Source organism: Bos mutus, chromosome 2, assembly GCF_027580195.1.
Source record: "Bos mutus isolate GX-2022 chromosome 2, NWIPB_WYAK_1.1, whole genome shotgun sequence".
NCBI lineage: Eukaryota > Metazoa > Chordata > Mammalia > Artiodactyla > Bovidae > Bos > Bos mutus.
Genome location: NC_091618.1, coordinates 117,850,507 through 117,864,501, shown reverse-complemented (window position 1 = coordinate 117,864,501; position 13,995 = coordinate 117,850,507). Strand labels below are relative to the sequence as shown.

Below are 13,995 nucleotides of genomic sequence, written 5' to 3'. Positions count from 1 at the left end.
TTGAACAGATAGAGCAGAAAGTCCACGTTTCTTGTACATCTTCTAGAGAAAAACTGCCCAGATTTATGCAGTGCACTTCTAGATCCTTAAGAATCAACCAGCCTCTCCGAGCTGAACTCATACAATGGCAAGATGAAGGGGAAGAGGAACACGTAAATGAAAAATCAAAGCCACAGCAAGCAGAGGGGACTGTTTATCCATTTGGTGATGATGTCAGTGAAGTTAAAAATAGAAAAGAAGTAAGAAATTATTTTGAAAAATTCAGTGGACCGGAGAGGGAAAACGTGCAAGAATATGCCCAGACTGACTATTTATCAAATATCCCCTCTGAGAGACGTTCTGATAGTTACAATACAAAAGAATCATCTATCATTGTATGTGAAGAACCCTTTGGTGAAGAGAGATACTACCCAGGAAAAAAGGTGAGGCATAGAGTCATCGCATTTGAAAAGTTACAACAGGTAGAAAAAGGTGTTCTAGAAAAAAGATCTACCAAGAAACCATTTGTGAATCCTCCTCAAAAGAAGCTTGATGACAAAGACTTTCCATTAAGACAAAGAAAATCAAGACCAAGTAACCTACACACAAATGTGCATGAGGCAGAGGAAATGTCTCCAAACACTGAACAGGATTCGTCTAATACTGCAATGAGTTTAAAGCTACTTTCTTCTCAAACTCATAAGGAGTCTGAATTACAAGAAAGGGGACAACAGAAGGAAATAGCTCTTACAGATCAATCTGCAGCTTCTGAAAGGGCTGAATATGAAGCACCTGTTACATTTGACCTCAAGCAATTTCATGCTCAAATAGAAACTGCAGATGTAAAATTTCAAGAAGTAAGATTACATGGTGATCAACCAGAAGAAACTTATTTTCAAACCCAGCATCCTGCTTCTGAAGCAGCCGATGCTGAGAACCTTGTATTTGATCTGAAACAAATATATTCTCATTTAGGAGACCCAGCTAAGGAGTTTCAAGAGCAAAATCCTAGTCAAGAGCAGACAACACCATATAAAAAGGGAGTTCCTAGCCCTGAAACCATACAATCTGATACACAGGATACCTCTCAAAGCGTGCAAAGTAACATACTTGCAAATCCAGAGATTTCTTCCAGTAAGGAGTTTTCAGATAGGACTCTGAGGGAGAAAAGTGGCAGTGATGAAAATGCCTTTTATTTGGAAAAACATACGCAGGAACAAAATTTAGAAATTTTAAATACTGATATTTCTCTTAAAACTTTTTCTGAAGAGATCTATAGTGAATCATGTACCCTACTTCAGAGCTCATCTGCTGATGCAGGAGAAACTGATACATCTGAAAAAAATGGAGATGGGAGTTTCATCTCACATTTGAAAAAAGCTGCAAGTGAGGAAAAGCTTTTAAAGATTTGTGAAACGGAAGAAGAACATACCTTGGAACCAGAGTTGACATCATTTCAAAAGCAAGATGGAGGCACAGAGGCCTATACCACTGGAATTCTGGGAGACCACACAGGTGATGTTCAGGAAGCAGATGCACTGCACAGGAAAGTGCCCTTCAGTCAGCGCTTTCCCTTCCTGGCGACTGAGAAACAGCAGCATCCAAACGGACAAGTGAGGGAAGAAACGGATGCCCCTGAAAAAGAAAAATGTGGTGAAGAAATTCAAGTACAGGATGAAACTTCTTTCTCCACCACTGAAAGAGAAAAGGTAGAAACTTGTTTTTCTGAAAACCCTCCTAAGTTGGATGAGGCGCATACAACGGAGGTGACGGAATCTGAGACTTCCCTGACACAGTACTTACTTGCTGCTGGAAAACATGAAGTTCCTGAAACTAAAGACACCAGGCACAAGGCAGAACGTGTTCAGACTGACTCAGTCACATCAATGGAGGTGGAAGAAGTAACTTTCAACACTGTGTATGAGTATTACAGCCAACAGCAGGAGTCCCTGGGACGCCCATTTTCTCCTGAATCTGATATTTCCATTGATGTGGGAAGTGTCAGCAGTGAAGAAATCTCTGAGCTAGATCAGTTTTATACCCCACCATCCTCTGTTGAACATTTTGAAACTCCAAAGTCTCCTGATCTGTATTTTCCTCCTTTAGATACAACTAAAAAATCCTCAAGAGATTTAGGGGATAAGACTACTGAAAGAACCACAGCTCTAGAGGAAACTACTGACAGGTACTCAACACCTTCTGAAGGCGAGGTAGCAGAAAGATATTCCACACCCCCAGGAGAGACACTAGAGAGATATTCCACACCTCCTGGGGAGGCCTTAGAGAGGTACTCCACACCCCCAGGAGAGACCCTAGAGAGATACTCCACACCCCCAGGAGAGACCCTCGAGAGATACTCCACACCCCCAGGAGAGACCCTCGAGAGATACTCCACACCCCCAGGAGAGACCCTAGAGAGATACTCCACCCCTTTAGGAGGGAAAACAGCTGAACAATACTCTATTCCTACTGAAGGACCAAACCCCACTGAAAACTTTAAAAGGCACCCATCAGAGCTAGGAAGCGAGGACAGTCTGTCAAGTGAACAATTCCACACACCTACAGAAGACAGAAGCTCAGTCTATGAATTATGGCGTTCTGATTCCTTTGGCACACCCAGTGAAGCCGTTGAACCCAAAGACAATGAGATGCCTCCATCTTTTATTGAACCGCTGACCAAACGGAAGATATATGAAAATACAACCTTGGGCTTCATTGTTGAAGTTGAGGGCCTTCCAGTTCCCGGTGTGAAATGGTATCGAAATAAATCTTTGCTGGAGCCAGATGAAAGAATCAAAATAGAAAGGGTGGGTAACGTGTGCTCTTTGGAAATTGCTAGCATTCAAAATGGAGATGGGGGAGAGTACATGTGCCATGCTGTGAACATCATAGGGGAAGCGAAGAGCTTTGCACAAGTGGACATTATGCCCCAACAAGAGAGAGCAGTGGCCCTGCCGCCTCCAGTAACACACCAGCATGTCATGGAGTTTGATCTGGAAAACTCTGCGTCAAGGACCCCTTCTCCTCAGGAAATTGTCCTGGAAGTTGAATTAAGTGAAAAAGATGTTAAAGAATTTGAGAAGCAAGTGAAAATAGTCACAGTTCCTGAATTTACTCCTGACCATAAAAGCATGGTTGTGAGCCTAGATGTTCTCCCATTGAATTTAGCAGATCCGAGTATGGCTTCAAGGGAGGCAGAGGACAAAGATTTAAAAATCGACTTAGAAGTATTCGAAATGCCTCCTCGCTTTGTAATGCCTATTTGTGATTTTAGGATTCCAGAAAATGCAGACGCTGTGTTCAAATGTTCAGTCATAGGCGTCCCAACTCCCGAAGTAAAATGGTATAAAGAATACACGTGTATTGAGCCAGATGACCTTAAATATGTGATTAGTGAGGAAAAGGGAAGTCACACCCTGAAGATTCGCAACGTTTGTCTTTCTGACAGCGCGACATATAGGTGCAGAGCTGTGAACAGTGTAGGGGAGGCCATCTGTCGGGGATTCCTCACCATGGGAGACTCTGAAATGTCAGCTCTGATGTCACAGAGAAGCAAAGTGATGTTAAGCAGTGTGAGGGAAGAGTTAGTCTTAAAGAGCAAATATGCAGACAGCTTTTTTGAATTTCAGGTGGTAGAAGGGCCTCCCAGGTTTATCAAAGGTATTTCTGACTGTTCTGCACCATTAGGTACAGCAGCTTATTTCCAGTGTTTAGTCCGTGGCTCTCCAAGACCCATGGTTTACTGGTACAAAGATGGGAAGTTAGTGCAAGGAGCAAGGTTCAGTGCCGAGGAAAGTGGCATAGGATTCCACAACCTGTTCATAACAAGCTTAGCGAAAGAGGACGAAGGTGAGTACAGGTGTGTAGCTACGAACAGATCGGGCATGGCTGAGGCCCGCGCTGTGCTCACCCTCATTTAAAGTTCTCCATGCGGTATGCTAGTGCCTCCGTGATGATGAGAACTGATGAGTGCTTTCACTTTTTCCAAATTATGTAGATCTGATAAGTTTCCAAATACATCTGCTCTATTTGAACACACTGCTTTGAAAAAAACCCTGGGAAAACACTTTCTGTATGTGGAAATCTCTTGTTTGTAACACATGTAAATATTCTGTTATCTAAACTGCGGGATCATCACCTGTGTCAGTTGTGCCGTGAAGCATCAAGCACTATTAAACATCTCCTTGGCTACCTACTTGTTGGCATTTCTGCTTTATCTCCCTTCCTCCTCCATAAAGTATGTCAGCAGCATGCATTCTCTTTTAGCAGATAAACTGTCTATGTAAACTGTGAAATGGAAGCCCATGTGAGATGACCACACAGACAAATGGTAAGGTAAAATCTCTCTGCTCGGAGTAGAGGTCATTCTTGAAATAATAACCCCTTTTCATCCAAATTCATGCTTGTTTACTCAGACTTTGAATAAACCAAACAGCAATAGAAACCAGCTTTGCCCCAGTTGGTAACTAATTCTATAATTTGTTTTACCTTGTAGTCTTAATATTTACTTTTAGCTCTTTAAAAAATATTTTCCTTATTAATATCCCTCCTCTTAAGCATTGTAACTCTTGCTAGTGTTGAAGGGACCAGTGGTGCTCTCTTGGTGATTAGAGTTCACCTAGACATTTGCAGAATATGCAAATATCTTTCCACTTTTGAAACTGCTTCATTTTCTCAATTTTTGAGATAACATTAAGTATAAAAATGCAACATTAATTTGATACTGGCCTGGGTTGAGGAAAGTACTACTGTATCTCAATTACATATAAATTTTACGCTGTAGCACAATTTCAGAATCTTTAAAATTAGAAAAAGAAGGTGGGATACTTTTAATATTGAGCCAGTATGGTAATTTGTATTTCAGATTATGTACAAATAGTAAGATAATTAGCTTTCCTGTCATTTTCCTGAATTTTATTTTTAAAACTAGAAATTAATAAGCATTCAAATTTAAGATATATCAACATATATGTTTCTAAAGTGACTCTTTTGGTTTTTCAAAATTATAGTAAATTCACAAAATCCTTAATGTACCTAGGTGCCACTGTGAACTAAATTTTCTCTCGTATAAGATATAATAAATACAAAGAAATTTAGTTTTCCTGTATAAAAACAAAGGGTTAGCCCAAAAGACCTCAGAGGCAATCATTGAACTCTGATTGTATGTCATTCCAGTCAGTAGTAACTTCTCTTAATATAATTCAGAATGCATTTTAGCTTTGCCACAGTTGACAAGAGGAATAATAGAATGTAGTAATTAGATTGTGAAACTTTTCTTCTTTCCGCTCTATAAATTACTCACTATTAGCTTATGGCTGTTTTCCACCCTGAGTTGAACAATGTTTACATACCATGATCATATTAAGTATACTAATTTTAATTGAATTGTAAAACATTAGTCATTTAAATTTTCAAAAGAATCCATATATCCAGTTATGTTTATTATGTTTCTTTCATTTGTCACATTTTTTATTCTCACGGTGGGAATTCCCTAAAAGCCTTTGAAATTAAAGAAGAAACCGGGGAGTATATGTAGGATCCAGACAGAGCAGTCAGGCTTGTACCCCACCCTCCTCACTGCCCCGCAGAAGAGCATCGGCTTTGCTTGCTTAGAGTCACCCATAACTTATCAATATAGATACACTGTTGTGGACCTATCATTTCTGTTTCAACCAATGAGCACACAATATCTGTGGTCATAATTATAGAGATGGTGTTAATATATCACATCATAAATCCCTGAAATTAAAGTAATTCTACAGTTTAGAGACTTGGGGATTTATTCTACTTTTAGTCACACAATGGATGTTTAAATAAATTACAAATTCAGGTTATGACAAACAAGCACACTTTACCCACATGTTATACAGCATCACAATAATTCAAACTTGTTCTTAAAAAAAATAATAAGAAAAGTTTTATTGCCTTTTAGATTGGCAGAAAGAGCTTAAAACTATGCTTTTATGCTTATGAAAAGGTGGGTTTTATTTGATTTTGCTCATTAGAATTCTGTTAGTCTCAGGAGCATTGAACTTGAGGATATTCAAAATAGCAATGACTGAGTAAAAATAAGCCTTGCCCACAGTTGGCTTAATTATTGTTACAGATAATTAAATGGAATTTTTTATTTTCCAGCTCAATGGCATATAACTTAAAAGCCTGAGATATTAATTTCTCTTCTGCTAGATATAAAATTCATTGTACTACACATAGTAGAATCTAGACATAATTATTAGGTGTTACTACTGCATGTATTTTTAACTACACCTTTCATGTTGCAGCACTCTTGAATTTCACATAGTATCTTTTTATGGTTACTATACCACGTTTAGAAGAAAGGGAAAACACTGAAAATATTTCAACATGTTAGTGAGTAGGGGATTTTCACTATATTGACCTTCACTCCATTTACAGATACTTTGGGAGTATAAATGAAGGGAAAGCTGACATGAGTGATAACATTAGAGATTAAATGTGAAGTTAAGTGGTCATTGTGAAATTAATCAATGTTTTTACAACTTACTGATTGAAATGATAAATAATTGAGTATTTATAGATAAGTTTTATCAATATATTTATAGCCAACAGACACTGAAGTCTTGCTCTTTGCTGCTTATACATTTGTATTAAGACATAAGACTGTTCCCTGTAATGCAAGTGGAGTGAACTAATACAATAGTCAAACTACTTTTAGGTAAAGTAATAAAACTATTATTAACAGAGCTGTTCTACATACCTAACAAATTTAATGAAAAGCTAATCTCTTGTTATCAAATTACATTTCTTTCATTCTGTTCATGAAACTTTAAAGAATATCTGTTATTCATTGCTTGTTTTTCTGTTCAATAAGACTGTATAGGTATTTCTTGTGCAATAAAATATAATCAAATTTTTAATGCTGGAGTTTTCTCTCATTTCTGATTCTCCCATTTTCTTAGCATAAGCCTCATTATAAAAGCTTTGCTGAAGTGATGTGGCAATTCACACAGGGAAAAGAAGCCCTGCATTTCTAGTAACTGAAAACAGTGGTTCTCTTACAAATTCAGATCAACCATTTTCTGTAGCCACTTATTTTTAATAATGGCTTCAGTTTATAAGCAGTAACTAAAACATAGATGTTTTATTTTGGAAATAAACAGTCTTCAATTTGACAATGATCATTCTTAAACTCAAGAAAATTCTAAATGTAAGAAATAATTATGGATCTTTTTAGTCATTTATTTAAATAGTCCTTAAATATTTTATTTAATATATAAGTAATATTAAATGATATTAGTTACTTAATATTTATTGGAATTTTTAAAGAAATTTTAGTTAAAGAAAAATATTTGGATCCAGAATTCTTTTATTATAAATATTTAGCCAGCAGTTTTGCAAACTTTAGAATTGAGACTATCACAAAGGAAAACTCATAAGAACATCTTTAAAATTTATAAACTCTAACACTAATGAAATGGATTGAAAGTTGCGTCAGTACGTATTTATAATCATATGATATAATAAGCTAAGGTTAAAATTTTAGAAATGTGCTTTTTGATAAATTAATCTCATGATAATTAACAATTTCAGGAATAAAGCAGAAGACGACTGTCAATTGGTGTGTAATTCTTTGACTTCTTCGTTTAAGTAAAATTGATAGTAAAATAATAATCATTTTTTCCCATACAGAGTTTTCTATTTCTCTTCTGTCTGCCGAAGAAGAAGGACCTCAAACCTCTAGCTGTGACCTTCAGTTATTTAATAGAAATGAAACACTTGAACCTTTGTCTGAACCTTCAGTTTATTCACCTAAATTTGATTCCAAAAAGGAGGGCAATGCCCCAGTTTTCATCAAAGAAGTGTCAAATGCTGAAATAAGCATAGGGGATGTGGCGAAGCTGTTTGTTACTGTCACTGGCATTCCCACACCCCAGATACAGTGGTTCTTTAATGGAGCAATGTTAACCCCTTCAGCTGACTACAAATTTGTGTTTGACGGTAATGATCACAGCTTAATCATTCTGTTCACCAAACTGGAGGATGAGGGAGAATATACATGTATCGCCAGTAATGAATACGGGCAGGCAATGTGTAGTGCGTATCTGAAAATAAATTCTGAAGCCGAGGGCCATGAAGAGCCAGAATCGGCAGAGAAGTCTCTGGAAAAGCTCCAAGGTCCTTGTCCTCCTTACTTCCTTAAGGAGTTAAAACCAGTGCATTGTGTGCAGGGACTCCCTGCCATCTTTGAATACGTGGTACTCGGAGAGCCTGCACCTACTGTTCTGTGGTTCAAAGAAAATAAGCAACTTTGTACCAATGTGTATTACACTATCATTCACAATCCTGATGGTTCTGGGACATTCATCGTCAACGATCCTCAGAAAGAAGATGGCGGTCTCTATGTCTGTAAAGCAGAGAATGTGTGGGGTGGGTCCACCTGTGCAGCAGAGCTCTTTGTGCTTCTGGAAGACACAGACATGACTGATGCCACCTGCAAAGCAGCGCCCACACCAGAGGCTCCAGAAGGTTTTCCACACACATCGGTAAAGGACCCTGCAGTTGAGACGTTTGACTCAGAGCAGGAAGTTGTAACTTTCGTAAAAGATGCCATTTTGAAAGCTTCTTTAATTGCAGAAGAAAAACAACAGTTTTCTTATGAGCAAGTGGTTAAAACCAATGAACTAAGTAGTCAAGTTACTTTAAAAGCTGAGCAACTGCAATCCACAGTCATACTGGAACACGATATGCCCACTCCTGAAAGCACCAGAGAACTTCTTTCCATCAGTGGTACTATTCATGTCCAGCCTATCAAGGAACTACCTCCCGGTTTACAGCTACAGATTGCCCAGTCCCAGGACACCCTCCCCAGAGAAGATACTCTGATGTGTCAAGAGCCTGAGTCACAGGTAGTTCTATCAGATACGGAAAAAATCTTTCCAAGTTTCATGTCCATAGAGGAAATTAGTTTGTCAACAGTTGAGTCTCTGCAAACTTTATTAGCTGAACCTGAAGAGAGTTATCCACAGCCATTAAGAAAAGAAACACCAGCCCATTCATATCCGACCTCTGTGGCTGAGGAAGTACTTTTATCAAAAGACAAGACAGTGTCTGCAGTGGACAGAGGGCAAAGAGAGACTTCTCAAAAGCAAGAGTTGCAAAATGCTCTCTTCCTGAATCAGAACTTAGCTGAGGGACACGCACAAAGTTTACAGGGTCCTGATGTCACAGTCTCCAGGGTCCCTTCAGAACACACGTGCACAGAAAGTGAAATTTTGATGGAAAGTGTGGATCAACTGGATAGTGCAGGGCAAGATTTTGCAGCCAGGATTGAGGAAGGCCAGTCCTTAAGGTTTCCATTAGCATGTGAAGAAAAGCAGGTACTGCTCAAGGAAGAGCATTCTGACACCTTGGCATTGCCCCTGAACCAAACCACTGAGTATAAAAAGGAGCCTATGGCAGTAAATGGTGTGCAGGAGGTGCAGGGAAGTGATTTTCTTTCTAAGGAAAGTTTGCTTCCTGGTATTCCAGAAGAGCAGCGATTAAACCTGAAAACTCAGATCCGCAGTGCTTTGCAAGCAGCAGTGGCCAGCGAGCAATTGAGTCTTTTCTCTGAATGGTTAAGAAACATTGAACAGGTGGAGGTCAAGGCCATAGACTTTACCCAAGAGCCCAACTGCATTATGTGCACCTATCTGATTACCTCAGTGAAATCTCTGACAGAAGAAGTAACCGTCACTATTAAAGGCATTGATCCTCAAATGGCTGACTTGAAAACTGAACTGAAGGAGGCGTTGTGCTCTATATGTGAGGAAATGAACATTTTAACAGCTGAGGAGCCTGGAATTGAGAAAGGAGCCACAGTAGTCTTGCAGGAAGATGTTTCTTTTTCCAGTTCACAGAAGCTTGAAGCAATCACTGAACCAGAAGCTGAATCTAAGTACCTTGTCTCGAAGGAAGAGATCAGTTATTTTAAGGTGGAGAGTCAGGTCAAAGCTGTGGGTACCACAACTGCTTCTGCTGCTGTTTCTGATGAAAAACAGGATGAGCTACCAAAACCATCAGAGGAAAAAGAGAAAGTCTCTGAAGGTGGTACTGAGGAGGTTGGTACAGTAGAGATACAGGAAGCTGAGGATGAGGAAGACAGGAAGCTCGGAGAAGATGGTCCTGATGTACAGACGCCCTTGGTGGACACAATTGCCGAGGAAGGTGACATCATAAGCCTCACGTCATGCATAACAAACGCCAAAGAGGTGAATTGGTATTTTGAGAGTAAACTGGTCCCTTCAGATGAAAAGTTCAAGTGTTTACAGGATCAAAATACATACACGCTAGTCATCGACAAAGTAAATAGAGAAGAGCATCAAGGGGAATACACGTGTGAGGCCTTGAATGACAATGGAAAAGCAACAACGTCAGCAAAACTCACTGTAGTCAAAAGAGGTTGGAATTTTAAGGATTCAGTGGATCAAGCTCTAACATTCACTGGGTTGTAGTGATTTAGGTTTCATCACTGAGTTTTCACTTACCTGCCATTGCCAGAATTTATTTAGAGTAAAAATGAAATCACAGACATAATCATGGTTAGTAACTCTTCTCCTTTTTCCTTACTGCCTTGCTGGGTGGTACGTTATAGTTATCCTGCTATTTATTTTAAAAAATTAATGTATTTTCATATATTTCATAAAACTGATAAATGTTTTCAGTCTATTTCTATATGAAAATACTTTAATGATATGTAATCAAAAGCTGTCAGTGAACACCTAGTTACCCTGAAATCGTCAATCTCGTTCTTAAATTCAAAATAACCATGATTAATTGTCTGTGTTTCTCATTTCGATGTCTTTTTTTTTTTTTTTGCTATTGTTTCACTACATCACTTTATTTAGTACATCATGTTTCTTTCACGTTATTCTGAGTTTTCCTAGTCAGCATGGTATATTAAAAAAAAATATCATGTTGTTATGCATGTAAGCCAAAGCATCACATTTTTCACAATTCACTGGAAAATAACAATTGAATATGTTGAAAGCTGCTCATTGTCTTCTTTTGCCTTCAATGATCTTTCTCATTTTCCAGTCACTTGTCTTAAACTGCTGCAATCCATCTCACCAATTTTCAACTGTTTTACTCCATTAACAGCAACCAAAGTTAGAAGGAAAAGAAAAATGTGAGGTGCCTAGTAAGGAGGCTTGCTAACAGCCTCTGCTTCCCTTTGCAGCTGCTCCAGTGATCAGGAGGAGAATTGAGCCCCTGGAAGTAGCCCTGGGCCACCTCGCCAAATTTACCTGTGAGATCCACAGCGCCCCCAATGTCCGCTTCCAGTGGTTCAAAGCTGGACGAGAAATCTATGAAAGTGACAAGTGTTCTATTCGGTCTGCAAATTACGTCACCACCCTGGAAATCCTGAGAACCCAGGTTGTTGACTGTGGCGAGTACACCTGCAAAGCTTCCAACGAGTATGGCAGTGTCAGCTGTACAGCCACACTGACTGTGACAGGTAAATGCCAAACGCTGACACAGATGTCGTTCCATTTCATATTATTGCCTATTTGACTTCCATACAGGTGCAGGAAGTGTGTGTTCTACCAACTGGAGAGACCAACAGCAACGTGGTAACACAGTGGCTCCTGCAGAGCCTATGAGAGATGAGAAATGTTTGTTTCTCATTGTTTCTCTTGTTTAAGGTCCTATTTCTGACAACAGCTAAAGAAAAAAATAACTTTTTATTTCAAGAGGATGTCAAGGAATCCTACAAGCATTCTCTTGTTTAAGGTCCTATTTCTGACAACAGCTAAAGAAAAAAATAACTTTTTATTTCAAGAGGATGTCAAGGAATCCTACAAGCAGTGACTCCTGATAGTTTGGTTTAGGTTTTTTGTTTTGTTCTCTTTCTTTTCTTCAAATATTCTGGCTTGCCCCTTAGTATAAAAAATTTTCAGGACACTTTGGTGCTGCTAAAAAAATAAATGATGTCCCAATATATTTCATAACTTGGAATCAATTAACCAATTAAGAACAGGAAAAAGCAGAACAGAAAACTAAGGACAGAGCATAAGACTAAAATTAAACAAATCCTAATAAGAGATAGGGAGGTATTACAGGACTCCAAGCTAGGATTCTCACCCTAGGCTTTATTACTAATTTAAAAATAAGAATAACTACACAAATATTCTTTTCTTAGTTTCCTAATAATATACAGGATGACTGTCAAGTAGGTAACACTCAGGTGTTTGAATTCCCTTATTAGCAAAAAAGATTAGTAGCTCTTTCCTTTCTCTCCCTTCCTTCCCTCTCTGTCTCTCTTGCCTTCTTTCTACTAAGGGAAAATGTGACCGTGAGCTTATGAATGATGGTTTGGGATCAGGGGTAGCAATGATTTGTGCTGTTGATAGAAGCCATGCACAAGTGGGCCTGTCTTTGCTCTTCTTTTTCTTTTTGAAGTTTAGTTGATTACCATATTACCTTGATCATCTTTTCCAATGAGAGCACGGAGGGGAAAGACAAATGCAGCACCTGTCATTGACTTGAAAAAGACGACGTTACCCACAGCTTCCTCTCCTCCACAACTCTTCCATCGGAAACTCCACACGCCAGGCCCACAGTGACCCATTCAGTGGTTTTTGCTTTGTGATCAAAGAATATCTACGCCACCAAGTGCATGGCATTATTCTTAATGACACTTTGGGAAATTTCTTTATCCAAAATAGGACTGTTCAGTAATGGAACTAACTGTTGCTTCAAGTCACAGAGGAAAGAAGAAAGAGGAGGATTTTTTATTTTTTAACCAAAAAGAGAGGTTCCTAAAGGCTTTCTTCCAAATGCAGAATGGACATAGAAAATTACTGCTATATGTATTTTTACAAGTTTGAAATGGTTTAGCAGATGCATTTATAGTTGAAACATGAGGGTTAGATTTTAAAAAACTATTCAGACCTTTTCTATTATTCACTTAATATCCCTCCTCTTCAGAAAAGTCAAGAACATTTTCTTTATATTCCTTATACAGTCTTCTGATTTGCAGAATTAAGTACCAGTTGAATTGCTTATCAGATAGTTCAAACAATTAATCAGCTACTAAAATGGACAGATCTTTAGCAATTGTAAGTTAATGTTGTGAAATAAAAGAAGAACAAATCTTTTATTTAAAGTTTTAAGTGCTGTCTTGCTCCGCTATAAAAAAAATTCTCGTCCCTTTCCTTTGATGCATCTTTTCATTTTCTTAATAGATTACCTTACTTTAAATAATGTCTCAGGTCTATCTAAAGCTATAACTCATCTCTTCTCTTTCTCGGAATATGTAATTACAGAAGGAGCTTTGTGGGGACAAAACATAACACTGAAAACATTTCTCTTACAGAGGCGTATCCACCAACCTTCTTCTCCAGACCTAAGTCCGTAACGACTTTTGTGGGTAAGGCAGCCAAGTTTCTCTGCACAGTGACAGGCACTCCCGTGATTGAAACCATTTGGCAGAAAGATGGAATGGCCCTCTCACCTTCCCCTACCTGCAAGATTTCAGATGTAGACAACAAACACATTTTAGAGCTCTCAAATCTTACAGTTCATGATAAAGGAGTTTACTCCTGTAAGGCTTCTAACAAGTTTGGAGCTGACACCTGCCAAGCTGAGTTGGACATAATTGACAAACCACATTTCATTAAAGAACTGGAGCCTGTACAATCAGCTATCAATAAGAAGATCCACCTTGAGGGCCAAGTAGATGAAGACAGAAAAGTCACAATTACGTGGAGCAAAAATGGGCAGAAGCTCCCCCCTGGGAAAGATTATAAGATCTATTTTGAAGATAAAATAGCTTCACTTGAGATCCCTCTGGCCAAACTCAAAGATTCAGGAACCTATGTTTGCACAGCTTCCAATGAGGCTGGAAGCAGCTCCACTTCAGCGACAGTAACTATCAGAGGTAAGAAGTGTGTGAACAATGTTTCACTCCCTTCTCTGCAGGGATGCCTCAGTAGACAAATTGTTGACACACTGCAGTCGGCGCATTTTGTGATGAAAATGATTTCATCTCAGCAA

General features: G+C 38.7%; 2 protein-coding genes across 2 annotated transcripts in view; both read left to right on the top strand.

Annotated features, from left to right (window-relative positions):
* The window catches only part of TTN (titin), a 276,220-nt gene that overhangs the window by 59,285 nt on the left and 202,940 nt on the right, over nt 1–13,995 (top strand). The window contains 2 exon segments of the mRNA XM_070359061.1: nt 11,177–11,455; nt 13,316–13,879. Of these exon segments, the coding sequence (XP_070215162.1) occupies nt 11,177–11,455; nt 13,316–13,879 (843 nt within the window).
* On the top strand, nt 7,329–11,166 carry LOC138984628 (titin-like). Its single transcript, XM_070359075.1, has one exon. It carries the CDS (start codon nt 7,917–7,919, stop codon nt 10,449–10,451), a length of 2,535 nt encoding a protein of 844 aa, XP_070215176.1. The 5' UTR covers nt 7,329–7,916; the 3' UTR covers nt 10,452–11,166.

Bases quoted from the DNA above. Each gene is read 5' to 3' on its own strand.
- LOC138984628 (XM_070359075.1), top strand. From the start codon at position 7,917: ATGTTAACCCCTTCAGCTGACTACAAATTTGTGTTTGACGGTAATGAT.